The sequence below is a fragment of the Theobroma umbraticum genome, unplaced genomic scaffold (assembly GCF_002168275.2).
Source record: "Theobroma umbraticum cultivar Fairchild unplaced genomic scaffold, ASM216827v3 scaffold_44.0, whole genome shotgun sequence".
NCBI classification, from domain to species: Eukaryota; Viridiplantae; Streptophyta; class Magnoliopsida; order Malvales; family Malvaceae; genus Theobroma; species Theobroma umbraticum.
The window spans coordinates 2929182-2956881 of NW_018397255.1; the positions used below are offsets into that span (position 1 = coordinate 2929182).

At 36.1% G+C, this 27700-nt stretch overlaps 4 protein-coding genes across 5 annotated transcripts; 3 read left to right on the plus strand and 1 right to left on the minus strand.

The window, feature by feature from the left end:
* The first annotated feature begins 778 nt into the window (after window positions 1-778).
* LOC110409910 (Acetamidase/Formamidase family protein) lies at window positions 779-4201 on the plus strand. 2 transcript variants are annotated; one of them, XM_021419424.2, is made up of 8 exons: window positions 1049-1153; window positions 1398-1836; window positions 1985-2222; window positions 2365-2555; window positions 2741-2976; window positions 3184-3427; window positions 3553-3660; window positions 3942-4201. In XM_021419424.2, exons 2-8 carry the CDS (start codon window positions 1621-1623, stop codon window positions 4062-4064), a joined length of 1356 nt encoding a protein of 451 aa, XP_021275099.1. In that variant the 5' UTR covers window positions 1049-1153; window positions 1398-1620; the 3' UTR covers window positions 4065-4201. The 2 variants fall into 2 exon arrangements, with proteins under 2 accessions (XP_021275098.1, XP_021275099.1); XM_021419423.2 differs by lacking the exon at window positions 1398-1836 and having other exon boundaries at window positions 779-1153.
* Window positions 4202-4622: 421 nt separating this feature from the next.
* On the minus strand, window positions 4623-7707 carry LOC110409912 (uncharacterized). Its single transcript, XM_021419428.2, has 7 exons — window positions 7475-7707; window positions 7249-7392; window positions 6527-6625; window positions 6211-6287; window positions 5901-6009; window positions 5429-5757; window positions 4623-4794 (listed from the first exon to the last, which is right to left on the minus strand). Exons 1-7 carry the CDS (start codon window positions 7542-7544, stop codon window positions 4702-4704), a joined length of 921 nt encoding a protein of 306 aa, XP_021275103.1. The 5' UTR covers window positions 7545-7707; the 3' UTR covers window positions 4623-4701.
* Window positions 7708-9386: 1679 nt separating this feature from the next.
* On the plus strand, window positions 9387-14064 carry LOC110409911 (casein kinase II subunit alpha-like). Its single transcript, XM_021419425.2, has 10 exons — window positions 9387-9819; window positions 10100-10229; window positions 10321-10515; window positions 11192-11349; window positions 12300-12390; window positions 12833-12898; window positions 13182-13264; window positions 13350-13413; window positions 13505-13573; window positions 13732-14064. The coding sequence occupies exons 1-10, from the start codon at window positions 9446-9448 to the stop codon at window positions 13786-13788; spliced, it is 1287 nt and encodes a 428-aa protein (XP_021275100.1). The 5' UTR covers window positions 9387-9445; the 3' UTR covers window positions 13789-14064.
* A 10566-nt stretch (window positions 14065-24630) lies between these two features.
* LOC110409576 (putative N-acetyltransferase HLS1) lies at window positions 24631-26547 on the plus strand. Its single transcript, XM_021418962.1, has 3 exons — window positions 24631-25196; window positions 25320-25492; window positions 25604-26547. Exons 1-3 carry the CDS (start codon window positions 25014-25016, stop codon window positions 26469-26471), a joined length of 1224 nt encoding a protein of 407 aa, XP_021274637.1. The 5' UTR covers window positions 24631-25013; the 3' UTR covers window positions 26472-26547.
* The last annotated feature ends 1153 nt before the right edge of the window (window positions 26548-27700 follow it).

A 27700-nucleotide genomic window follows, 5' to 3' on the forward strand; every position in this document is an offset into this window, starting at 1 on the left:
AAAGTTGAACCTCTATCAAGAGAGTTCAGACATAAGTTTCCTAATTATAAACTAAGAACTGGCTGATTTTGTTTTTACACCTATGACCATTGGAGTGTACACTGTTTGCCTTTCTTGGAATTATTCTGCACAAATATCTCAAAACGACATAAATTTGAAGGCGACTCCATCTTGCATCTCTCTTCCATGGCTGGTTTCCAATGCTCCCATCTTTCGTTGATTTGGAATCTTAAAGTGACGGCCCTAGATCATGACAACTAGCTTATTTGCCATCAAGTCAATAATCTGGGGTTAGTCCTATCGGAAATTGTACATGCCCTACCTAGTGTCTCTCTCCTTAAGAACAAACAAAAGCTCAAAGATTCCAAGTTTGTGGGGTCGTGTCAGAGGTTTGGATTGGCTTTGAAAGCTTGTTTCCATCGCAAAATCATGAAAGGAAACTATCCAACTGTTCGGTTAAAGTAAGCAATATAATCAATCCGCAGCTTAATAATAATTAGATTGGCATCTTTTTGGTTCAAAATTTTTTGCTAATGGATGATTACGTCAAATGTATGATTTGTTGAAGCAAATCAGAGTCAGACACCACTTAAGTTCACTTCCAACATGCGAAAAAACTTCCCTCAAATACAGGGCATAGGTTAGAATCAATTTGGCCATCTCCTAAGCACAAGCTTTAGTCGTAGATTTAGCATTTTATCACTGGAAATTACCCTCTAATCACTGTTATTTTGTCCTAAGAGAAATCCAAGGTAATTTGTCAAAACCCACATCAATTCTAAGTGGTCCATCCATCAAATAAAAAATCCCAACTCATGGCCGTCAAAGTTAAAGGTTTGCCGTATGTCGGCATTTGTGATGAGTCTCTTATGATCATCATACCTAACTGTTTCTTGCATTCGGCTAAACCAAGGCTGCAATTCTAGACTGAGCCATGGCTGGATATGGTGCAAGAGTAGTGGTGCCTATAGACTTGAAGAAAAAGCCATGGGAACAGAAACATCCCCTCCACAACCGGTGGCACCCCGACATACCGGCTGTTGCAGAGGTTAAGGACGGAGAGCTTTTCAGAGTCGAAATGGTGGATTTCAGTGGAGGTGGAATTACAAAGGACTACTCTGCTGATGATGTCAAGCATGCTGATCCATCTATTGTGAGTTATTGTTCAATCTTCTGTCTTCCAGTTTCTAATTCCAACTTCTACTGCAGGTGCTTAAAAGTAAATACCTCCATGAAAAATAATAGCTCCAAATCGAATGTCAGGCACAAATTTATGCTGCTAGAACATAGAACTTTTCCTATAAACTGTAAATTCTGAACAGTTTCAAGCAAACAATTTCAGTGTTTCTGATAAGCAATTTTATCTGCATTTACTTGGTTGCTTTTTTTTTTTCTAGAAAAAAAAGATCAAACCGCGTTGCTTAGCAAGTGAACCTTGGTATCTCTGTCCTTTAGTAAAGCCAAAATGGGACCATTGGAAAAATGGTCAGGCCCATTTGTCAGCAAGTAGTATTATCTAAGAGTCAAACTTCCTACAATGGGTGACATTAGGCTTAGACTAGCTAACAAGTGTGCAACAAATATCTCCACGATCGACCAGTTCTCCCAACCTGTTCGTCCATGGCTCCAACTCCAAGACTGGTGGTGTCAATAGACTTGAAGAAGAAGCCATGGGAACAAACTCTGCCTCTTCACAACCGTTGGCACCCTGAAATACCCTCAGTTGCGGATGTTAAAGTCGGTGAGGTCTTTAGAGTAGAGATGGTAGACTGGACTGGAGGTATCGTAAAAGATGATGATTCCGCAACTGATGTAAAATTTATAGACCTCTTCTCTGTAAGTACACAAAACTCTTCCGTTAAAGTCGAAAACACGTCTAGCAAAGCGAAATATAAGATCATTTCTATCAGATAATTAACTTGCACAGACCAATTATCTTTAAAAATCCTTGGTTATACTTAAAAAGATTACATGAATGACACAGGTCCATTATCTCAGTGGGCCAATAAGAGTTGTAGACAAGGATGGCATACCTGCCAAGCCAGGTGATCTTCTTGCCGTGGAAATATGTAGCCTGGGTCCTTTGCCGGGGGACGAATGGGGTTATACAGCAACGTTTGACAGAGAAAATGGAGGAGGTTTCTTGACAGACCATTTTCCATGCGCAACTAAAGCTATTTGGTATTTTGAAGGAATTTATGCCTACTCTCCCCATATACCAGGTTAATTTTTCTATCTATTTGCTATTGTAAAAACTAGTAGCACGCTTTTAAAATTACACTTCCCGTTCTGTTTCTATGATCATGCAAAAAGATAGAAAATAATTCAGCTGAGTTTCCTTACAAAGCTTCATATGCAAAGCAGGGGTGAGATTTCCAGGTTTGACTCATCCTGGAATAATTGGGACTGCACCATCAATGGAACTTCTGAATATATGGAATGAAAGGGAAAGAGAAGTAGAAGAAAATGGCCATAAGTCCCTAAAACTATGTGAAGTTTTGCATTCAAGACCGTTGGCAAACCTTCCATCAACCAAGGGCTGCCATTTAGGAAAGGTAGCTTATATCAATTTCCCGGATCAATACTGTAATGTCTGGCAGGCTGCGGCTGAGTTCTGAGATTTCACCACAATTGTTTTGTCAGGGATGCACAAAAATAGTTTAGATGCAATTTCCAGCCACAAGACTTCTTAATAGTAGAGTGATTATATGCTAACATGTATTGTAATGGCAATGTATAGATAACTAAGGGGACTGCTGAATGGGAAAAGATTGCTAAGGAGGCGGCAAGGACTATTCCTGGAAGAGAAAATGGAGGAAATTGTGACATCAAAAACCTTAGTAGAGGTTCGAAAATATATCTTCCAGTGTTTGTAGAAGGAGCAAATTTCAGCACCGGTGACATGCATTTTTCTCAAGGTGATGGTGAAGTCGCCTTCTGCGGAGCAATTGAGATGAGTGGTTTTCTAGAGCTAAAGTGAGTTTAATTCATGTGTTGTATTTTCACATATGCTAGATTTATGCTAGGAATCTGCCATTTCAAGTTTGTACCAGTAATTTCGCTCCCTCTAAAACAATTTACAAAAAAAAAATCGAAAGGTAATCCAGTAGAAAATCTCCTTTGCACAATTCTCAGATTTTTGCATGTATTCAATTGATTGCGTGTTTGGTATCTTGTTAATAGGTGCGAAATCATAAGAGGTGGAATGAAAGAGTACCTTACTCCAATGGGGCCAACCCCTCTTCATGTAAACCCAATCTTCGAGATTGGCCCGGTTGAACCCAGATTCTCAGAGTGGCTGGTGTTTGAGGGAATAAGCGTGGATGAGACTGGAAGGCAACATTTCCTTGATGCAAGTGTTGCATATAAACGTGCAGTACTCAATGCTATTGACTACCTCTCTAAGTTTGGGTACTCCAAAGAACAGGTTTGTTCCCTCAATATTGAAACTTGACGAACTCAAGTGCACATTTCTCTAGACAAAACAAAATCACACATAGACATATGTAGTTAACTTATTACTGATCCAGAACAAACAATGGTGATCATCAGATATACCTTCTGCTATCCTGCTGCCCATGTGAAGGAAGGATATCCGGAATTGTGGATTCACCAAATGCTGTTGCAACTCTTGCAATTCCAACTGCTATCTTTGACCAGGTATCATTTCTCCAGAAAATTTACGTCACTCCAGTTTGGTCAGGCTCCTACTCCTCTATTTAGCTACCCTTTTTTTTTTTTTTTTCTGTTTTCTTCTTCTAAATGTTTCCCTGCTTCAACTAATTAATTCCCAGTTTTCTTTTCTAATGAGTATCTGCTTTCCTTTGCCCCTTTTGGCAACATGGAAACGTATAAGCATGAGATCCTCACATATGAAAACTCAAATAGAAAAAGCATGATATAAAGTTTAAGAGTGAGAGTCACATGTGTGCATTGTGCAGGACATTCGTCCAAAAACTGGAAAGGTGCCAGTAGGGCCTCGGCTAGTGAGAAAACCAGATGTCTTAAGATGCACTTACGATGGAAATCTCCCCACAACAAAGAACCCGGCTGCCTTGATGTAACTCAAGTCCATGGAGCTAAAAGCAAGAAACTGCTATGTCGGGTTACACTTTTATGCCTAGTGGGGCCTTATGCATATGAAAACAATTATGCATGGAAAAACAGTAATGTGACAGAATAAACTCCAATTTCTGGCTGAGCTGTGACAGTTTCCATCATGGGCGAAAACTCATATCCGTAAGAGAATGTAGTATCTTACAGGATTTTCTACACTGTAGCCAACAAAAGAACACCAACATTGCGATCACAAATATGTTGGAAAACGAAGGATAATAGTCGACCCTTTTCAAAGAAGCAGCCCAGTTATCTACGGACTAGCACAAGAGCCATCTAAATAAATATAAATACATGCATGGAAATGCCATTTACGTCTGGTGAACAGATGCATTATAAGGAAGTATTTCATTTAGCAAGTAAACACATGAACAGATTTTTTAATTAGATCTTTCCAGCTGATATTGAATCAACTGAACAGTTAAATATGAAAAATGTGATCCTTGAGACCTGATAAACATTAAAAGATGTCATTGACTAACATGACACTTAACCTATGAAGTTACCTTGGACATTCCAAGTCAAAATTTTCCTGTTTTGCTGCTAACAAGCTTATAACGGGAAGGCTAGTAGGTTATGATCGACTCAGTAATATATAGACAGTGTTCGATGATGTTGGAGAGATTGGCATTTGACACCGACAGACCAGAGCCAAAGATCTAACTCCACACTCAGGACCTGTAAACGGGGAAAAAAAGGAAGGAAAAAAAGTCCATAATTATCAAAAGGACAAGGATAAAAACCAAGAAAGTGCATTATAAGATCACCTAAGTTGGTCCTTGCTTCAATTGCAAAGGAATTTAGAAATAAGAATTTTAACATAAACACTGTCAAAAGAATCCTGATAATAATCTATTATTTCTGTTTGATAAAATCAAAATGGAAAGATTATTGATGCTGCTAAAATTGCAGTTGAAAACTTTAACTCAGTTTTGGACTAACATATTATAAGGTCATGACATACCAGCCACAGGAAGGCAATCACCAAGAATTCCTTTCCAAAGGAATATAAGATTAACTTAAAATTCAATTTCCTCCAATAAAATGAACTGAAATGATGGCACCAAAAGAGTAATTTGGGGACATGGAATCTTTAGTAAGAGGGTTCACACAACCGTAACTCATAAACCTTCATTTAGAACTAGCGAACAGACATGTTTAAGGAAGCAGTGGCACAATATTTTGATGGAAAATAATTTCAAATCAGAAAACAAATAAAGAGAAAAAGAAAAACCTCCATGCGTGCGAGACTCATAAATTGAAAAGTGCTCCACACAAATGAAATAAAATACATAAAATAGTTCTGCTCTACCTGCTTTCCAGATTTTTTACTCAATAACTCTCTCATTTTCTCCACTGCATATATAGAGCAAGCTCGTAGTTCAACTTCCTCTTCAGTGCCAGCACCAATTTCATTCCTAGCCTCGATGATGCTTGCAAGGGTAGAACTATATTTCAGCACACCAAGCTGCTGGAGCACAGCTGGAACAATATAGTCAGCAAACATAGTGATTGAACTAATGTCATTAAATCCTCCATATCCTTGGCCCTTGAATGCACCCCACAAGTCGGCAGCAAATATCTGTGCTCTTTTATACAAGAACACCTGGTGGCCCTTGTACACTGAGTGGTCTCGAAAGCCTACAATATTTTAGTCATGCATGGAGTATATTTTCAAGTCTTTAGTATGATAAATTATTGCTATGTACACATGTTTCACATATTATTGTCACAATCATTATTAGATGTGACAACAAAATAATAAACTAGATGAAAAATTGTACCTGGAAAATGACGGGTAATAAGAGCAACAAGCTTTACAGCTGATTTTCCACATGATTCAACAAGTTTGGATGCTTTACCCTCAAAGCTTCTTTCCAGTTCAAACCCAACCTAAACCATGAAATTTAGTGACATCAAACAACTGGTTTTGCCATTACGCTAGAGAATTTTATGCAAGCAGAAGCAGATAAAAATAGAAAAACTAGGCAATACCATCCATGTTATCTATGTAATTTGAACACTAAGAAATTTGAAGATAAATATTTATGAGATGAGAGAAAAACAATGCCCTAGTGTCTAATGTATACCCACCTCGTGCAACAGGCGAACCCGCTCCTCCTCTAAAGGAAGTGGTCTAGGCCATTGTAATAACTCACGCAGTTGAGGACCTGAAAACAAAGATCAGTCCATCATATCCTATCTAATGGAAGAGCTTCCCCCAGTGAGTGCAGGTTAGAATGGTGCCAAACACATAACCAAACCATATTCTGTCTCATTTTAACCTAGATAATTATTAATAAGGAAAACAGGTCAACATATATAAGAGCATGTATTTTTCTATGTCTAGAGAGCAAGCTCCTTTATAAAGACATGAGAAGACAGAATGATCAAGATAGAGCAGAATTACCTGTATATTTTTGGAGACGGTCTGCTTCCAATGCAGAGTTGTCATTTAGCAAAGCTTCCTTTAACCCCATGGCCAAATTATCATAATTTAGATCCTTATCTGTTAAGAATAACCAATACAGAAGCAGGAAAATGCAAGCTTAGAAAACTACAACTCAGTAATGGCGATAATATAAACAAATACACGCATATAACCAACACACAAACACAGCTAATATATTACACAAAATATGAGCAATTAGAAGAAAATATGCTTTTAAAGGGCTGTCGTAAGACACAATCGGCAACTAAGAAATGCTTAACATCAGGTCCTTTAGACCATGGAAGAGAATTCTTCCTTTATTATAGGAAAATATGCTACAAGGATAACTGCCTAGGAAATAAGGTGAAAGAAACAAAAAACCACAATGAAACATAAAAACCTATGCATTGGGGATTCTGATAAGACCATTAAAATAGATTCTCAATCATCGCATAAACACATAAATTTAGCTTACATTTTTCTTGTTAGACAATGTAAGGTTTAGAATCCCAACCAAACAATAATGTACTGTTCTCAAAGATTAAATTACAATTAGTTCATACTCTCATTAATGATAATCCATAAAATTAGCACTCAATTTTATGAATCAATAAATTCAATCCCATAAAATGTATACGTTTGCATTTGCAACAATTAAAAAGGAAAAACCCAGTAAGAGGTTTTAATAGTTAAAAACTTACCAGGCCAAAAACAGAAATTCAAAGCATCCAACACAAAAAGGTACTGAACAGTGAGGGGTCCATTATCAAAATAATGAATTCCTTCATAATCCCACTCCACTTTCGGAATCGAGTCTTGCATTTTCTCTACTACTTTCTCAATCCCTGCACTCCGAAAGAAAACATATATACATATATAACCAACATTTTCCATTAACAAAACTTAACAGGAGGCAAGAGGATGGACCTGAAGAATCAATAGTGACGTGAGAAGCATTACGAGCCACCCAAGCAGAGCTTTCTCTCACCTCCTCCATGAGCCGCTGAGTTTTTTTATTTTCTTTTAATTCGTTGTTTGACTGAACCCTAAAGAAACAAAGATTATGGAGAAAGGTATTTTTCTTTATATCGTGGTCAGTTTTGGAGGCCGGGACAGATTTACCAGGTTCTCTGAACCAATTGTTTTCCTTAATTCGAAGTTTCCCGCTTTTGTTTGTTTCTTTTCCCTATGGTCGGCTTTAACCCAAGCCGTATCTTAGGGGTCAGAGCCTCGGACAGAGGGTTATGGTTTGGTTTGGCTTGACCACGACCTGACTCATTTCACGTGATGTGTTGTTTTCAAGTTTTCTCACGTTTTTTAGCTTTCACCAAGGTAGGAAACTAGGCTGGCTCAGAGGGTGGGAAAGGTCAAGAGGCTAAATCCATTTTTGACAAAAGTTGGAGCAGTACGTGTTGCACCCAACACCATTGGGTAGTCGGAATAGGGTAGTTGGAGTTTTTAATGTTCAAGCCTTGGCCATTGGCCCATTTGGGTCTGGTTTCATGAATGTTGGAGACAAATCTACGTAGGTCTTAGTGTAATGAAGTAGACGTCTAAGCCCAATGCTAAATGCATTGATCCCTCCCACCTCATCGCAAACTTGGAATTGTAATTAGAGAAAAAAGATAAAAACACATATGGGATAATGATCTTTTAACATTAAAAGAATAAGAAACAAATAAAAGTGAAAATGTTGAGCATCTTGGTTTAGTAATAATTGTAAATATTTCATACTCAAAATGTAAGATTCAAAAATTGTTTCATTTGAAAATATTAAAATATTAAATTTAATAATAATATATCCATTCATTATTTAAAAAATTAAATTTAAATCTTTTTCTTTAAATATATCTAAAAAATAGTGATGAGGATTTGCTCTCAATTGTAACGCGTCAACTCATTTTAATGAGTTCAGAATTATATGTAATTTTGGTAAGCTAAGCACAGAACTATAATTGATTTTTATCTACATAAATATATATATTTTCTTAACTTCAAATTCAGGTGTGGTTGTGAAGCAAGGAACATTTATATAATAAAGAAGCTGATTATTGATGTTGGGTCTTGAGCTTAAATAAAATAAAGACAAAAGGAGATGCCTAACGGATGTGTAAATGATTTTGTTTTTCTACTTTTGGCTTTATGCCTTGTGATAAAAATAGTGACTTTGCTTTATATAGAAGTTATTGTCTGGAATGAAGATTCTGCTTTATGGAAAAAAAAGAAAGTGGAAAGAACAAAGTCATGAAACCGTAAGCTTTCCGCCTACAAAGTTGAACTGAAATACAAATCCGTGCATGGGTTTCCACATCTAATCCAAGACATTAAAAAGAAAAAGAAGAAAGGATTTCTTGCAATTTTACTTATTTTTTTAATTGCAATAGTGTGGCATTAAGTTTCATTTCTATTCAAATCCTTCATATTCTATATCAAACTTAACATATCAAAAAAGAAATAAGTAAAGTATTTTTAAAATATTTTCATAAATCTCACATATGATATATAAAAAAATTTTAAATAATTTATAAACGATGATGTTGTACGTCTCATTGATTAGGTTTTTTAGAGAGAATAATGGCGTCCTAACACTCTACAATCTCTAATTAATTAAACAGTTTTTTTACGTCATTATTACTAAAATTCATCTTTTTGGGTCAAATGGGTTGGGCTTTAAATTGGCTGATCGATCCAATCAAAATTTCTAGTCCGGACCTTCAAAACCGATAGCGTAGCGATTAACGGTGGTCGCACCTAAACGGTCCGGTTTCATCGAGCTAGATAAAAACGCTGTCGTTTCATTTCAGAAAGTGGGGAAAAAACCAAAAAAAAAGGGAAGTGTTCTAAACCCGGCTGCGGCTAAAAACCTCCCTTCCTTTTTTGTATGAAGCCTAGCTGTAGATGGCCATAAGGCCCTTGAATTTCACAACAATCTCTCTTCACCACCATCGCCACCGTCTCCACCTTGCTCTCCTCTTCTTCCCTTCTCCTATCTCCTCCTCCGCTTCCCCCCTTTCTCCTACCTCCCCCTCTCCCCTTTCCTTCATCCGCGGAGTCGCCTCCAAAACTTCCTCCGTTCCCCTCTCTCAACACCAACAAAAACAGAAAAAAGACCTTTTGTTGAGAGAGCTAAAAGAAACCGAAACCCTGGCTCAAAAGATCGGCAAATCTATTAGGCGCCCCGGCGCCCCTTCCAAGTCTAGGGTTTTCTCCGATGTCAACGTTGTTCGTCCTAAAGAATACTGGGACTACGAGTCGCTCACCGTCCAATGGGGGTATTCTTCTTTCTATTTTCCTTCTATCTACTCCTATATTTATACGTATTTGTATCCGTATCTTGTTTTCTTTGTGTTCTTTTTTTGTTTTAATAATTTTATTTTAGTTAGTGACGGCTGTTTGGTTCTTGTGAATTTGAATCTTAGGGTTTTTATTTGAACTTTTTATATTTGGCTGGAAAATTAGGTTAAACGTTATTGTTGACTGCAAGATCATAAAAAGAAGAAAAGAAGTAAAAATTTGATATTGATTGATTCATTTGAAGTACTGTTTTAGCAGGGAACAGGATGACTACGAGGTGGTGAGGAAAGTTGGGAGAGGGAAATACAGCGAGGTTTTTGAGGGTGTTCACTGTACCGATAACGAGAAATGTATTATCAAGATTCTCAAACCAGTCAAGAAGAAGAAGGTTTGTTCTTGGTGGCATTGCAGTACTTCAATTGATTTATCTTTGTGTTCTTCTGACTCGGTTTGATTAAAAATGACTCTTTGGGATGCAGATTAAGAGGGAGATTAAGATACTGCAGAATCTTTGTGGAGGGCCCAATATTGTGAAGTTGCTGGATATAGTTAGGGATCAGCAATCGAAGACTCCAAGTCTTATATTTGAATATGTGAATAATACGGATTTTAAAGTGCTTTATCCTACGCTGTCTGATTATGATATTCGATATTATATCTACGAACTTTTGAAGGCAAGTAGACTTTTTCCTTGCTGCTTGAGTTCTTCATTATGCTTATTGGATTTGAAATGAGCTGCATATTTGTAGGCTTAAAATCATGTCTCTATTTTTCTCGTAGCTCTCAGTCCAATGAAGTTTTGAGTTCAAACCTAGGTGATTAGTTTAGGGTTCATGGTGAAAAGTAAGAGATGCTTTTCTTTGGTTCTGGAACATATATGCCATAGATTGGAAGTAAAAGCAATTGGATGACCTGGTTAAATGGGATTACTGAGGTTTTATTACACATAGATTGTGATCTTGAGTAATTATGAATATACATCTGCAATGTCAGGATGCTGTCATATCATTATTTTTAAGGCCTAAACTATTTCCTGTTGTGGTTGATGACTTCTTGATTGGATACTATTCTGCTTATGATGATTGAAAGATTGCATAAGGTGCTTGTCATAGTCAATTCTAATAATTGCTATTCTTTTATATGAATTTCTAGTGGTGCAGTCGTGACCTTTTTAACTTTAGGTGATGTTTGTGTATGTTTATTTGCCGTGGATTCCTAAAATATTGATATCTCTAGATTTCTTTTATAAGATAGCTCTGCCTGGAATGTGAATTTTGATCCTTTTTCTCTTTTCCTCGGAAAGAAAAAGGCTGTTTCAATCATTTAAGTATTGTGAGTTGTTATTTTTAGGCATTGGATTATTGCCACTCGCAAGGTATTATGCACCGAGATGTGAAGCCCCATAATGTGATGATTGATCATGAGCAGCGGAAACTTCGTCTTATTGATTGGGGCCTTGCAGAGTTTTATCATCCAGGGAAAGAATACAATGTTCGTGTTGCTTCAAGGTTTGTTTCCCTGTTGGCATTTTGTCTTTAAAGTTCTCAATTGTTCATTTAGCCATATTTTTTTTTCATCTCCTTTCTAAGTACTGTTGTAGTCCACATCCTTTTGCTTACATCAGTTGCTCATCTATCTTAAATATTTGAGCATTATCAAAAGTACCTGCTTATGTTGTAGCATTTTTGAACTAGAAAGCTGACTTCTAGAGACGGCAATGGAAGTTGATTTACAGATTTATGGTAACTGATGTGTTACCATAAATTATGTTATGAAAATTTTGCTTCCTACAGTTAGTCGACTTTGAAGACAAAAAGCTTTTTCACTTGCTAATTTACAGTGTTCGTTAACTTCATTCAACACAGCTGGGAAACCTAAGGCTACATTAGATATGACACAGGTCTAGAATAAGAGAACTGGGTGAAGCTTAGTGCTTGTTATAGTAGCTTGTAGTTTAAAAATTAGAGTTGAATAGCAGAGGGTATGGAGGCTAGAAGCATTCAGCAAAACATGCATTCCTTAGTGCATCTTGCATTTGGTTTGAGGGAAAAAATTATAATTATGCTAATATAATGTGATACTGAAAATTTTAAAATAAAAGAAGTTAGAAGAAGAAATATATGGAATTCAAGACTGAATATGTGTGCGATAAAACTGAAAAAGGGTGGAGAAGGCAGGGGGAGTTCCTCTTAGGAGCAGTAGAATGCATTATATTTTATAGAACTTCCTGTTACTTATTCTGACAATATGTTAGCTTAAGGGTCTTATTACATATTAAAAGAGATGCTTTTTAGTGGATGTCATATTTGTTTGTATGTCACTGACAACTCTCATTACCATATTCTGCAAATCTATCAACTTGTGCTTTTTCAGAATTAAGTTTTTTTGGTATCTAAATTTTACCCCTCCTTTAATTTGTTACCTTTTTCGCCTTAATCACTTCATTTCTGGTTTGCAGATATTTTAAAGGTCCTGAGCTTCTTGTTGACTTGCAAGACTACGATTACTCTTTAGACTTGTGGAGCCTTGGTTGTATGTTTGCTGGAATGGTGAGTACTATCTTTGGATTATTTTACCTCTTTAGGAGTAGATCACTTCTTCAAAGAGGTAGGCTTTCATAGTCCTTACCCTGGCACTTCATATATCAATTTCTCCTCATGTACATTTGTGGTGTTATGCAAGTAGACCTGGAAATGTCTTTTGGAAAGACTGATCTTCATGAAGACTCAGCTCAAAAGGCACCCTCAATATATAGTCATTGGCAATAATGCAAATGGACTCTGCTTTTCTCAGGACCCTTTGAATGTTCAAATATTAGTGTCCTACATTTTAATGGGGTAGAATATCACCATTAGATGAGTGTATCTTGATCTGCTTGCATATTCATCCATGGGTGGCAGATAGCAGAGGAGGATTGAAATTTGATATAACGCCAAGGTATTCGATGCTCTCTCTGTTGAGATGCTTATTTTTGAGGGTTGTGCTGTACAGATATTCCGAAAGGAGCCATTCTTCTACGGGCATGATAATTATGATCAACTGGTCAAGATTGCCAAGGTATGTGAACTTGTGGATGTTTCAAGTAACAGTGAACTGACAGAATTGTATTCCATTGTGCACATCCTTATCTTGTACTGACATTATTTGTTGTTGAGGCTTGCTTAGAAGTTCTCTTCCTCTTCATGATTGTAATCTGGTGCTGTTTTTGAAGGAATACCATGCTACTATTGTGCATCATTGATGCCTTGGGAGAGAGAGTCCTTTCACTAAGTGTTTAAAATTGGATTTATGTAGGAAAAAATATAAGGTTATTAAATATTTTCCTCTTTTGCTGCATTAGGTTCTCGGGACAGATGAATTAAATGCTTATCTGAATAAGTACCGCATAGAATTGGATCCACATCTTGCGGCCCTTGTTGGGAGGTTGGTAATATAATTTATTAGTCAGATTGATGATACAGAAGTACAGTTAATTCCAGCTAAGAAACATCTTCTATTCTTGATTCAGGCACAGTCGCAAACCATGGTCAAAGTTCATTAATGTGGACAATCAACATCTTGCCTTGCCTGAGGTAGTATAACTAGCCATCTGTATCTACAATTTTGAATGTTCTCCCTGTATCACATTCCATCTTTAATGTATACTGTTATTTGTTTTGTAAGGCTGTTGACTTCCTTGATAAGTTGCTTCGATATGATCATCAAGAAAGGCCAACTGCTAAAGAAGCAATGGTAAACTCCTGATCTTTATGAACCTATTGAAAAACACCCGTCTGGCAGATATGTTTTCATACATTCAATATTCTGTGTTGTCTGCATCTGAAGATACCTATTGCCCTTAAAACTCGATAACAAAGTTTCCTAATTAAGATTATTTCATTATCATGCAGGCTCATCCTTACTTCTATCCAATTAGAAATGCTGAAAGCAGCAGAACTCGTGCCTAGCATTGCCAAATCCGTGATGCCGTCAAGACATTGGCATCTTCTTTGTGCTTGGTTGGATCCTGGCTTTGTAGTCTGACTGAAGATTTTAATGTCGGTGGTTGAGCTTGAAGTTAGAAGTCTTTCAATAATCTTCTGTGATTTTCGTTTCTCTCCCAAGGGAAATTTTAGTTTACTCTGACTTTCATATTTGTCCAACTATTGCTGATAATCCTCTGTGTGTTCTTCAGATGGGAAACAATTCTTAAATCTGATTTCGGTTTGCTCCTTACTACTGAACCACTGATCTGATCTTTGGTCTCAGATTTATTATGCTTTCATCCGATCTCTGTCTCCTTCTCCTTTTGTGGGTTCCTTTGGTTTTTACAAGCTGTTAGCTCATTGGTTCCGGCCCATTGGATATATGAGCAGCTGCCGCCATTTCTAGTCCAGTGATGGGAACTTTCGTTTAGAAGGAAAGGTTTTATGGTCGTATTTGAAAAGGGTATTGTAGTTTTTAACTTAAAATACGTAGTTTATAATTCTACTTATATTGTGCTTTTTACCTTAAAAAGTGCGACTACTTTCACCCTTACTCCCCTCTTTTCTTGGTCCTCCTAGTTCCTAAATATATAGGCTTAGTCAACTAATACTTATGCATTGTAATGGAAAATTGGTGCCGGTTAGGGGTGTGGCTGCTCTAATTAACCGTATAGAGATTTTAAGTTAAGAACCGATATAGTAACAAACCAAGGAGATAATTAAATGGTTACACATTTTGATGATATTTCGTTGAGTTTTAATAACTTCCATTATCCACGGAACCAAAATCAAATCTATTTCTTTATTAGTGACTCTATTTTCGTCACTTGGATCTTTAGATGTGTTTAAAGTTTAGTTAGATTTTCTCTTTATATATAACAATATAAAGTTAGACGTGTTGAAATTAGGTATGGAACACATGCAATAAATACATGGAGGCCATATGAATGCGTAACTTTGAACCATGACCTGGTCATTATCATCATCTTTATATTTTCATTTGGTTCTTTTGCAAGTCCCGGGTTTTAAATGATATCCCGTAAAGCAAGTGAATGAAATGATGAAAAAATGGGGAAAACTCCTATGTAACGGAAGCTCTGAAAACCCGACGAAAATCCGATTTTTCTTACGTAAACCACCAACTTTAATTGCTCACATTTTCACACACAACAATCTCTGTTGTCCTTTGGTGAAACAGCGAAACTCGGTTTCTTCTTAGGATGTTTGGTCGGCAACGGCGGCAACCAGCCTTTGGAGGTTTTCGCTGAAATTCCAAAAACTTGGCAAACGTTATCCATTTGGTCTTTGCTATTGCCTTTTTCCCTAGCTGACCCTCTCCCCTCTACCATTTGGTTACACTCGTACTCTTCGCCTTATCCAGTCCTTCATTCTTAACAGGACGTTACCCTCCTACTCCAAAAGTAAACACGAATGAAGCATACATTTTCTTTTTATCCCACGAATTTCCAAATACATTTCCTACAACTACGGAATGCTTAATATGTAGACCGTAGAATAAAGAAACCGAAAGAAAAATAAGATGAGGAATAACTTTTTGAGAATGTTTAAAGGAGTTGTTATCCCATGATTTTATTATTATCTTCAATAAAGAGATTGGAAAAAAAAACAAAAGTACAAATTTCCCTTTTGGGTTTAGACAGGGGAAGGAGAGAAGGGAGGAGGAAGAAGGGTTGACCTTTTTCTAAAATGACAAAGATCCCCCCAGCCCTCCCTACCACCAAGTTATGGCAAGTGAAAAGACAAAAACTATTACCCAAATTTAGTTGAAGGGCAAGTGTCCGTTGCTTCTGCTTTTTTGGTATTGCCTTTCATGGCTCTTTTATCCTCTACTAGACCTCTGTCTCTTCCCCATAAAAGTGTTCTTAGGGGCCCATAATTCCACCAGCCTAAGGCATGTGTCCCAAAGGTTGATTTTTTCTTTTTTTGAGTGTCCAAATAAATAACTAAATAAATCTCACCAACTATCTTTTCAGCCTATGGATCATTTGATCATGATCATGTTTAAAGCGTGTCTTACACGCGCCTGAGATGACGGTATGGATTAAAGGTGCAAAATATATATATATATATATATATATATATATATAATAATTGGAGACAAATTTAGGGCATAGGAATCCCAAAGCTTTCCTCCGTTGGGGGCATCTGGCATATAATCCAACTATAGGGGACCGGCGTGGAGGGGGACCAATCCACCTCTTGTTAACACTGCCATGGCCAACAAATTTAGGGATTTTGATTCAATTGTGGTCGATTTGCCCACCCTTATATCTTTCTACAGACACTCCCACTGGTTGCTTTCAATGAATATTTTCTATAATTACTAAAATTTAGTTACAAGAATTTTGTAAAATTTACAATGACAAATTGTGTTGGTTAGGTTTTTTAGATATTTTTTAAACACATATATCCGACACACATTCAATGCATATGAAAATGACTTTGTGTATAATACAAAGTCGCATTCGGAATTTATTTATAAATCTGAATGATATAAGTAAAAAAAACTGATCAAATGTATTGGAACTAACATTATTCATATACATATCAGCTCTATTGATTTTTTTTAAATAATCTCAATATGCTAAATTTATATCCTTTTTTTTTTTTACACATAGAACATCTTGTCCCATGCTTCAACATTTACCTATCAAGTTTATAATAAAATATTTTCAAGATCGATTTTAATTGGGGTTGGAGGAATTCAAAAGCTCATACTTCCTTTTCGGTTAATTTTGTGCATGTCAACATCTGTTGAGATCCTCCTACTAGCAAGTTGTTTTATAAAAAAGTTAAGATATGTGACATATTTATGAATCACACACGTACGTGTGTATATATATATATATATATATAATTTTATATATACATTGCTAATTAAATTTTTTTTATTTATTTAATTGTCAAGTATGAGAGGTATACCTTTTCTTCCTGGACACCCAAGATTAACTAACCAATCCTGAAAGTGACCTTTAAGGGTTCAGAAGCTTCAGCCGAGTCCATTGCAGCTCAATCCTGCCTGTACTCATCGTTTTGTTTAAAAAGCTTAAAAAATTTGGTAACTACTTCACTTGTTTGAATGCATCCTAGCTGCTGTCACCGGCCATCGGCCACCACATCATTCCTGGCATGGCATGCATGGACATGATATGAAAACATGCATGGGCATGATGGGAGGGATGATAGTGATGGCAATGGTGATGGTGATGGAAACTGAACGGCGACGTGGCAGGTCCTCTGAATTTGTTCTTATCTCTTATCGCAGCCCTCCCTCCCCTTCCCCATGCTTTCAGTTTCAGCAGCTTTTGTCTTTTTATAATACAGGTGAGGAACGTACAAAATAGGATACATGGCCATGTATTTCTACTTTATATATATATATATATATAGCAAGTAGGAGATATCGAAAATGAGGGGCACTTTTGTACTTTTAGTATTTCTCATTTGATTTTTTCTTTTTATTTTGATGGTTAAAATAAAAAAAAAGAAATACCCTAAGACTACCCCTACTAAATCCTAATACATATAAAAGTGAAAATCCACAGCTGTCACCTGTCACTGAAGAGAGGATACTGGTAAAGTCATTGTCAAATTTTGGCTTTACTAAAAGTTAGGCTCACCTTTTTTTTATCACCCTTTCCGGTTGTTTTTATTAGGATAAACTTAATTGGACCGACTATCCCGTCAAAGTTTTTCTCTTTTCGACATTAACATGCTCCTCATGGTATAATATTGATGAAATAAACTTTAAATTTAAATGTGTAATTAATCTGGGTTCTTGCCAAAGGTTGGCAATGGCAACAGAGTCTTGTAAATCTCATATTAATTGTTTTTTTTTTCCTTGTTCTTTTATGTAGAAAAAGAAATAAAAGAGATAATGAGTGGTTGAACTTATTCAATCAAAGTTATAATGATGAATGCCATCTCAAATGGCAAAGATGAGCAGAGTTTGAGCAGAGACTTTGATTTTAACGGTAATATTTCCTCTTGTATGAACACAGAAGATTATTGCTTTCCAAAACCTTCTATCACCATCACAAAATGAATCTAAAGGATCCAACCATATATATGTGGCCGACATGTAAATTTCTTTTTTTGACTTTCATCTTTGATTTATGGGAATCGAACACCATGATTTAATTTGGGGTGATAGAAAAGGAGTTGATCTCTGTCTATGCTTTCTCTTACAGGTTACTGCTTCTGAAAGGAAATGATGGTGGGAGTTTCATTAGTTTAGGGCAACTGTCAAGATATACTTGTAGTCCTGTACGATGTGTTAGTATATGGTTTAAGGTTTTGGTCCTGTCCTCATCGTCCCGAAACAAAACCTTGAATTTTGTTTCTCGATTTCCTCGTGCGCCAATATTGTCTCTTCAAACCTGGAAACACTGTCGAGTCAATTCATTATATATAATGAGAAATCGCACTAGGAATATTAGTTGAACAGTGAATATCCCACAATTTCTTGGGATGGAAATAAATGTTTGTATGTTTTTTTTTTTTCTTGTAGGATCTCCAATTGCAAAATAGAAGTGAAGACCAAATGTTGCTTGAACGATTAGCATTGTCATGTACAGGAACAGATATAAATATACAACCTGCGGCCAGGGTTCAAACAACTTGCTCATTCGAAGAAAGTTGGTTTCTTTTTCTTCTTACTTTTGTTTTGGGAATGATAATAAGCCAACATGATAGCTAATTAACAAGACCATATCAAAATAGTGCAATGCAAAAGCGAACATGCGTTTACATTATATATGTATATACTAGCTAGATGTGACCTCTTTTCCTTTTTTTTGTTTTTGGTTTTTTTTTTTTTGGGTATTGATACGTGTGTGTGAAAGAGTGATCGAGTATTGGCTTAGAGGGGTCAAGATTTGATTCCCAAAAGGAACAATATCTTTTTCATTGTAAAGTCCCATCTTGTTCTTTGCATGGATTTACTTGGAACAATATCGTCCAAAAAAAACACTAGGTAAACTTTATAAATTATGCTAATAAATAAATGGGTATGAAACAAAAATATATGGACGGTTGTGATTTTGTCTTCATGCTGACTTTACTAGTCAAATGCATTTTCCCAACGTGTCACCATAACGTGATTATATCAAAGGTCATTTCAAGGGACTATATATATAATTGGGGGATATAAATATTATATATTATGCATATGAAAATGGAAACGTTAACAAGGGGAAGGAAGGGCTGGGTCATGGGGCAAACTTGGCACGTCTCAATGAGGGGACATGGTGCATAATCTTGGGGATTCGGCCGAGCCAGGGCCGCACCCTGGTGTCGGACTCTTGGCATACAAATTGCTCAAAACCAAACAAAATAACAATTTGAGAGAAATGACAGCTCCTCACCCCTCTCCCAAATACGTCCCCCCACCCCAAAACCCATCCACCTATCTCTGACCTTTGTCTCCCTCCCCTGCCAAGCACCCCAACATGCAAAGCTGTCCTCCAATTTAACAATTGGACATGCCCAAGGGCATTTTCGTCTTCAAACCTTCCAAATATGGTATCTATTTTCGAATGATTTTACTATTCATGGCAAGTTATTACAAGCCTATGAGCCCTAATAAATAGCTTCACGTCTTATTCATTTTTCAAATCTCACTTCCAAATTTAGAATCATACAGCTCCCAAACTAGCTGACCAGAACCAATAATATATTGTCTAGAAAACACAAAATTAAGAGAGCGGAGTTAATAATAGAATGAGAATATATTATAAAGTTGAAATCAATATTCTATAGTTAATAGTATATGGTTTCATATTGGTTTATATGGTAGGTCTTTTGTAGGTCATTATAGAGGGTTATCAGGTCAAGCTTCTATTATGTCACCGACCCTTAAAACATGTAACGAGAAGGGAACAAGGGTCTGATTTCAGGTCTTTGATTTGGGCTTAAAATATTAGCAAAATCCACACCTTTGCGACCAGAATATATCACTTCTGTTTTCTGCCCAGGTCAAAATTTGAAGGTCTCGATGACAAAAAAACCTAGGTCGAGCTGGAGCTGGAGCCCGCCCGACTCATCATCGCCTTGGGTATTTTATTATTAAGTAATGAATCGCAATCTACAAATATATAGCAAATTAAGACGAGGGTGACAAGAAAAGGGCACCAAACTCCTTCCATATCCTTCCTCGAGCCACACCATCCCAATAACTTTTACTATTTTTTCTTTGATAATGGTTGGTGGTCAACTTGCTTAACCCCCACTTTCCAACTGTCTTAATCATTTTTTAATCAACCCATTAGCAAGCTTGTTATCCCTTCGTTCCCATCAGACAAGACAATTTGGAAGATAGTGGGTAAACATGTTGGCTACTTGTTAATTTCTTTTCTAATTCATGTTTGGTTTCCCACAATGCACGAGGATTTCAAATTATTAGAGGCGATTATCATCTAAAAACCTAGCTAGTTACCCTAATCTCGTCACCCTTACAATATATATACCTGCCAAGAGACATCGGGTTGAAAAATGAAACAAAAAACAAAAGGAAAACAATAAGAGACATTGCCTAATTTGAGGATTTCATGTTTCAAGTTGGGCCTACAATGTTAGTTGTGCTTTGAAATACTTGGCCATTAATTAGTATATGATGAGGTTAAAAGATCCGTACGGAGGCATAAACTAGATTACATGAGAGAGGGAACAAGATCCCTGCAATTATCATTCCAAGGAAATTGTTTTGGAATTTGTCACTAACTGTTTTTCTTTTTACATTGAAGGTGAAACATATTAACATGATACGTGTCGAGGGTCATATTCTCTCTAACCAAACTACATGAATTTTATAAGAATTTGACATCATATATGAGATATCCTAATCTCGATATTAGGGTTTTGTGGTCCTAATTGGGTTTTAAACTCTAGTCATAAGGAACATAGCTAGGTATTTCGATCCATTATCGACTTAATCAATCTTTTTTATGTTTCTAAATCTTGACTGAGGAAGAAAATGTGGAATAAAAGCCAAAAACTTCGCGAGAATCATGTGTTTTTATCATGTTTATCATGTACATCACCTCTTTCGTCATCACAGTTAAGCATAATTCTTGTTAGAATCGACTTATAATTAAGAAAGATTCTGAACCATTTCTTGAATAGGGGGAAGGGGGAGAAGAGACGATTCCTTCCTCAAGAATTATTCCCTCCTCAGTCAACAAATTAGGGTCTAATGCTTTTTCATTAACTATAGATTAGAAATCACACCAAATATCTCCTTTTGATTCCAAATCTAATGATCGTTTAGACAAAGAATAATATTGATCAGTTCAATGTTGGTGGATTCTTAGGATCACACACAATTTTCGAATAAGGATTAATAAAATCATGAGCAAGAGCAAGAATCTCATCATCACTTATATATTTCATTGCCACTTTATATATTCTAGACCCAATATTTATCCAAGAAAAAAAAATTAAGCATATATACGTAATATGCTTGCCAAATTTGACCACTGATCATTTGAAAGAACTATTGCCTTTTTAATTAAAGCCCTTTCAATGGTTCTGTATTTGTTTTTAGTTATAATACTTCCAAACTTTTTCACCAAATTTAGCTAATTAATTAATGATTTTATGTGTAAACTCATGTATGTGTTTGCCTGTACATATGTGTGCATGTATATGAAATTAATAATTATGCTAAACTGGGTGTGAACCTAGTTAACTTACATTTATAACTAAACAATATTTGTAAATCTGAATGAAGTATAGTATACACCAACTAATTATAATTGTCTCCATCATGGATCATTATCATTGTCATTTTCATCATCATTGGTAACACCACTATCAATTTCTACACGTTAGTGTCATCCCTGATTTCATTACTATCATCATTCTAATTTCATTATTCTCTTTGTCATTGTCACCGTAGTCACCTTCTTCGATTTAATTTTTCTCCTTTAATGGTTTAAATCACTTCCTATAAAAATTTTAAATTCAAGTTTAGCACTACCTAGCTAATTTAATAATTTTTGTTGAAAGACACATTATGTTAATTTAATCCTTTTTATAATCTATTATTATAAGTTTAAATAATAGTATATAAGACACCCTCAAATATTAAAAAACCAACAATAAATTTATAGCAGAATTAATTATGCATTATGCATCGTGCAGTGAATAATCTTTAATTAAAAATGACTGAACATATATATAACAGAGTGATCTAATATTTAAATCTTCAACTTCAAATAAGGATCAACCTTTTACAAACAAAACTAGAGTTGAAATATACAGTTTTAAGAAGATGATGTTGATTTTCATATACAGAGGCGACAACGAAATGATTTTGCTAGCAAATAATTGTTTTGGTGGCATATAATTTAATTAGACAGATAATTTTTATGGACATTTGTCTTGAGCTAATTGGGCTTGATTAAATAAGGAAGATGCTATGTTTGGTTTTACTTTAGTTTTATTTATTTTCTAATTAAACTAATCTAATTATGTTCGTTGTATGTCGATAATTTATTATTATTAAAAAAATTTGAACTCGATTATTTAAATATGGTATGTATACATAAAATTGCAATTTTCTTACATGGTAGGAAGACTTTAGCTGCTCGAATAATCAAACTTTGTCTCGATGTATGTCTTATCAAGTAAGGATGATAAAAATACTTAAAAATGACATGAGAAGATTGTCAAGAAGACTATATATATATATAATATGGAGTAGTTTTTTTAATGAAAGTAGAATATTATAGTTAAGCCTAGAACACTTGACCTTTTAACTTTTCCCATAAGCTAGCGAACTTTGCGTTATGTTATGCACTATTATGGGTAAAGTACAAAAAACCTCTCTAATTTTTTCCACAAGCTTAATTAAACAAAAAATACTTAAGCAACAATAATTGCTACTTGCCAATTGGAGAGGAGTCTAAATCACCCCCACTAATCACACACCAACTCCACCACTAACCCACGTAGATATTTTAAATGGGGCCCAACAAATGTAGGGTCCCATTGTCCTACTTCCAATAAATTAATTATTAAAATTACATTAAAAAAGGTTACACCACAAAAATAAATTAAAATAAATTTGGAAATTTGTCTCTCTGCCAAACTTAGGAAACTCAGTTCTAACTTCGCATGACTTGTAAGTAACTTTCCTTTCATTTTCCTCCTCTCCCAAGTGTTCCTCTTAATTAAATCCTCAATGATTTTTAGGTCATTTTCAATGGGGCTATTTTCAATTATTAAGTAGTTTAAATTCGAAACGATTGGTTGTGCCTTTAAACAGTTACTAAAAAAACACCAAAAATAAAATAAATTTAATGTTGAAATGATAGGATAATAAATAATTAACCATATTGACGACGTGTCTATTTTCTTTTAGGACCCAATCATTGTCGAAACCGTTTTCGGCTTCCAATTAAACTCCCTACTCTCTCTACTTAACTTGATTGGGGTTTCACTAACGCGTAACGCGTTCCACCATCCACCATGCGGATTCACCTTCCTCCATCCACCCAAATTCGAATAATTTTGTAATTTAAATATTTTAAGATTGAAGATAAAAATCAAAATCAAATGAAAATACTAGTAAATCAATCAATCAAACATAAAGGATAATTATCCTTAAAAGTGACCTTTGATTATATCCTATGTGATATAATCAGATAAATATCATATTATTACCCTTTGGATAAAGGAGTTTGCGAAAAGGAGCTTTGAAATTAATGTCAAGTTCCATCAAAATTATTAACTTAGGCTGTCCAGAAAAAATGATAGGGCTGCATCACATACTGAATATTCCAATTCTGAAAGATAAGCATAGACCTTTAGCATGACAGTGTGAAGAAATCTTGCTACCCGTGAAGGGGAGCCATCACGACCGTCCATTTGGATTACGATCAAGAAAAAGAGAGATTGAAGATACCGATGATGATGATGATCGGAAAAGTCACGCTACCAGTAGGATTATTATAGCTGTAGCAGTTATTCTCTAATTATTCAACCCCTCTTTGATGCAGAAAAAGAACGCCGCTTTTGCAGAGTCCAGTACAGTCGGCTTTGTATTTTCAATCTGACGGCCGAATTTCCTGGGTGCCCCAGCTCCCGTAACTAACGGTTCCCATCTCGCCACGTTGTCACCGGGCCTTTTACGCCTCACTTTTTACCACTTTTCACTTCATTACAAAGTAAAAACACAAAGTTTATTAATTAAAATTAAATGAACATGCATGAAAAATACATATTATCAGAATTTTTTATGAATCGACGAGAGTTATGTATGTTAAAAGATGGCCATGATGGTCATGCGGATGGGATGGGGGGAGGGGGAGGGTAATGATTACAAATGGGGTCATGATGGCAACGCCTCCATCCGTAGAAATTAAATGATTAAAATAAAAAATAAAAAGAGAAATGGGAAAAAATAAAAACCACAAGACTGCGCGCAGCCACAGCCGCCATTTCCCCTTCCACCCTTTTTGTGATGATTAATAATAATAATTTTTATTTTATTTATTTACTATGCCCATTTAATTCTTTTTAATGATTACATTTGTTACAAGGTGTGAAAGAGAGAGAAACAAAAGGACGGATATATAGACAGACAGAAAGAGAAGAGAGAAGAAGAGATAGGGACTTTTAAAAGCACTGAATTAAATAAAATAGCCAGAAGAGAAAAGGAAAGGTTTGGGGATTGTGGCGATAGAGAGTAAAAAGTGTTTTCTTTCATTTTTTTTTCTTTTTTTTTTTTTAAAATACCCCAAATAAACCAGTATTTAAGGGCAGCTTGAAACCAATTGTTTCTCTGGCAATGAACTTTGTCAGTGTTTTCTCTTAGACGAAGAAAAACCCCAAGAAACTCCAATAAGAAGAAGCTTAGAAGCCTTTTTCTTTATTTCCTTCTCTTCTTTGTTTTCGTCTTCTTGTGAGAGAATATACAGTTTTATATATATATATACATGTTTTTTATTTTCTCTGATATCGAAGTCCTAAGCTTGTAGCCTTAGCCGCGGTCTCCTCTTCTTTCTCTCTTATTACTTGCTTGTTTCAGACGTCAGTCACCCTATTTTCTAAGCTTGAAAAAGCTGAGTTTTCCACCTATATAAACCCTTCCTTCGGTTCCATTCATTTCCACACAAGAACGCCTGCTTTATCATAACCTCTTTGTCTCTACCTTGCGCAATACTGAAAAAGAAAGGAGAATTATGGGAGAAGATAATCAGTGTGTTATAGTGGTAAGAGAGTTTGATCCTAGCAAAGATTTAACTAGTGTAGAAGAAGTAGAAAAAAGATGCGAAGTTGGTCCCAGCGGCAAACTCTCTCTCTTTACCGACCTCTTAGGTGACCCTATTTGCCGGGTCCGCCACTCCCCTGCTTTTCTCATGCTGGTACAACATTTTCTCTTTTGTCCCCTATTGTTTCCATCTCTCTTTCTCCATTACTAAAATCCCACTCTTTTTATTTTGTTTTTCTTACGTACCCTTTTTTAACATCGTTTTTAATCAAAGCAGGTGGCTGAATTAAGCTCAACCAAAGAGATTGTTGGGATGATTCGCGGTTGCATAAAAACCGTTACTTGTGGAAAAAAGCTCTCGCGAAATACCAAAAGTGATCCCACCAAACCCGTCCCTATTTACACCAAGCTCGCTTACATTTTAGGCCTTCGGGTCTCACCTTCTCACCGGTATGCTTTAATCTCTTTGCCAAAAATGGCCCAACAAATACTAATACGTTACAAAAAACCAGTGATAGTAATGATGATTTTGATTTGGGTTTGTTTTCCTTTTTTTCTCAGGAGAATGGGAATAGGGTTAAAGATGGTACTTAGAATGGAAGAATGGTTTTCCCAAAACGGTGCTGAATATGCTTACATAGCGACGGAAAACGACAACCAAGCTTCCGTTAATCTCTTCACTGATAAATGCGGTTACTCTAAGTTCCGTACTCCTTCTATTTTGGTTAACCCCGTGTTCGCTCACAGACTCCCCGTTTCCAACCGAGTCACCCTGATCAAGCTTCCCCCATCCGACGCTGAGTCACTATACCGCCGCCGTTTCTCCACCACCGAGTTCTTTCCTCGCGACATTGACTCAGTGCTAAATAATAGACTGAGCCTTGGAACCTTTTTGGCTGTGCCACGTGGATGTTGCTATACGCAAGAATCGTGGTCGGGGTCCGATGAGTTTTTATCTTACCCGCCAGAGTCGTGGGCGGTTTTGAGTGTCTGGAATTGTAAGGATGTGTTCAGGTTGGAAGTTCGTGGCGCGTCGAGAGTGAGAAAAACGTTGGCTAAATCGACAAGGATTGCGGACAAGTTGTTGCCGTTTTTGAGATTACCGTCGATCCCGGAAGTGTTTAAGCCGTTCGGTTTGCACTTTTTGTACGGGTTGGGAGGGGAAGGCCCACGCGCGGCCAAGTTTGTTAAAGCATTGTGCGCACACGCGCACAACTTGGCCAAAGAAGGAGGGTGCAGTGTGGTGGCGACTGAGGTGGCGAACCGTGAGCCGTTAAAAATCGGGGTACCATTTTGGAAAAGGTTATCGTGCGATGAGGATTTATGGTGCATCAAACGTCTTGGGGAAGACTATAGCGACGGGTCTGTCGGTGACTGGACGAATTCTCCCCCTGGACTTTCCATTTTTGTAGACCCCAGAGAATTCTAAAGTCTTAACCACCCAAAAACCAAAAAGAAAAGAAAGAAGAAAAATCTTATAGTAATAATAGTCCTCTGGAAGGAGAGAATAGAGGGAATGACAAGATATGGGTTTGGGTGTAAGAAGGAATATGAATATCCTCTCCTTCTAGTTTTGGGTTTTGTTTTTTCTCTTGCAAATGGATGTGTTTTTGTAAGATCCTGGTGTAGCCAAACAAAGCCTTAGTTTAGCCGTGGGGTTGGATATCTTTTTAGGGAATTTCCTTTTACTTATTCCAAAGTTTAAAACGGTTCCTTTGATAGGGATGAGAAATCATGTGTAATCCGAATATCCCCTTTGAAGATCAAAAGGCTTTTCCTTTTTATTATCATGACCAAAAACACATTTCCCCAATTGACTTGTGGCCGTATAAGTATTCCTTTCTTTTCCCTTATAAAAAAATTAATTCTGATTATATGCTTTTGATGGGGTACCCTACTACCCTAACCCTATCTTCATTGACATTTCGTGATTAGATTAATTGGCTTCTTTAGTATGTTTCTAATTAAGGGTGGTGGAGAACATTGGACCGCATTGGCAAATTGATCTTTAACAAGTATTGAAGTTCTCTCCCTAAGCCAATATATATATATATATATATATAATCACTATGACAAAATATAGTCATAATTGGGAACTTTTTGTGGATGAACTTTGGTGGTGTTGATGGATTCTTTTTCTTTTGGGGTTTTAACTTTATTATAAGATTGAGATGGATGGGAGATTTTGGCTTTTAGCTGCTGCTGTGGCCTCTGGGTTTGCCTTTGCTTTGCTTTGGAAGGTAAGAATTGAAATTTAAATTGAAATTTTGATAGGATAGTACGACTGATATTTGAGGTTTTTTTGTTTTCTTCTTTTCTTTTTGCCAATTCCTCGTCTTTTCTCATCCTTTAGGTGGTTTTAGTTGTGGAACCATGGGCCATACTGGGGGTTCTTGGATTGTGACGTTTCTTTTCTTTTATGACAAACCCAATCCGTTCTTTTGTCTCTTAATAAAGACAAAACATAAATCACGATAATGTAGACTTATAGTTAGGCTTGCAGCCGCTACTTCATCCAATCTATTTAAACATGATGATATTAATTGCTACATTTATGTTTAGTTATTTCTTCGAATCGGTCGCAATAAATACATATTTCGTGTTATTCTATTTGAAAATATTTTTAAAAAATATCAGAAAGACAAAAAAAAAAAAAAA

What these genes read in the sequence shown, in the direction of transcription:
- LOC110409910 (XM_021419423.2), top strand. Translation starts at nt 935, where the DNA reads ATGGCTGGATATGGTGCAAGAGTAGTGGTGCCTATAGACTTGAAGAAA. An exon ending in AGTGGTTTTCTAGAGCTAAA is followed by an intron (nt 2,977 to 3,183) that starts GTGAGTTTAATT and finishes TCTTGTTAATAG; the next exon opens with GTGCGAAATCATAAGAGGTG. An exon ending in CAACTGCTATCTTTGACCAG is followed by an intron (nt 3,661 to 3,941) that starts GTATCATTTCTC and finishes TGCATTGTGCAG; the next exon opens with GACATTCGTCCAAAAACTGG.
- LOC110409912 (XM_021419428.2), bottom strand. Translation starts at nt 7,544, where the DNA reads ATGGAGGAGGTGAGAGAAAGCTCTGCTTGGGTGGCTCGTAATGCTTCT. An exon ending in GAATTTCTGTTTTTGGCCTG is followed by an intron (nt 6,626 to 7,248) that starts GTAAGTTTTTAA and finishes TATTCTTAACAG; the next exon opens with ATAAGGATCTAAATTATGAT. An exon ending in CCGTCTCCAAAAATATACAG is followed by an intron (nt 6,288 to 6,526) that starts GTAATTCTGCTC and finishes CTTTGTTTTCAG; the next exon opens with GTCCTCAACTGCGTGAGTTA.
- LOC110409911 (XM_021419425.2), top strand. Translation starts at nt 9,446, where the DNA reads ATGGCCATAAGGCCCTTGAATTTCACAACAATCTCTCTTCACCACCAT. An exon ending in GTTGTATGTTTGCTGGAATG is followed by an intron (nt 12,391 to 12,832) that starts GTGAGTACTATC and finishes TGTGCTGTACAG; the next exon opens with ATATTCCGAAAGGAGCCATT. An exon ending in CAACTGCTAAAGAAGCAATG is followed by an intron (nt 13,574 to 13,731) that starts GTAAACTCCTGA and finishes ATTATCATGCAG; the next exon opens with GCTCATCCTTACTTCTATCC.
- LOC110409576 (XM_021418962.1), top strand. Translation starts at nt 25,014, where the DNA reads ATGGGAGAAGATAATCAGTGTGTTATAGTGGTAAGAGAGTTTGATCCT. An exon ending in CCCCTGCTTTTCTCATGCTG is followed by an intron (nt 25,197 to 25,319) that starts GTACAACATTTT and finishes TAATCAAAGCAG; the next exon opens with GTGGCTGAATTAAGCTCAAC. An exon ending in CGGGTCTCACCTTCTCACCG is followed by an intron (nt 25,493 to 25,603) that starts GTATGCTTTAAT and finishes TTTTTTTCTCAG; the next exon opens with GAGAATGGGAATAGGGTTAA.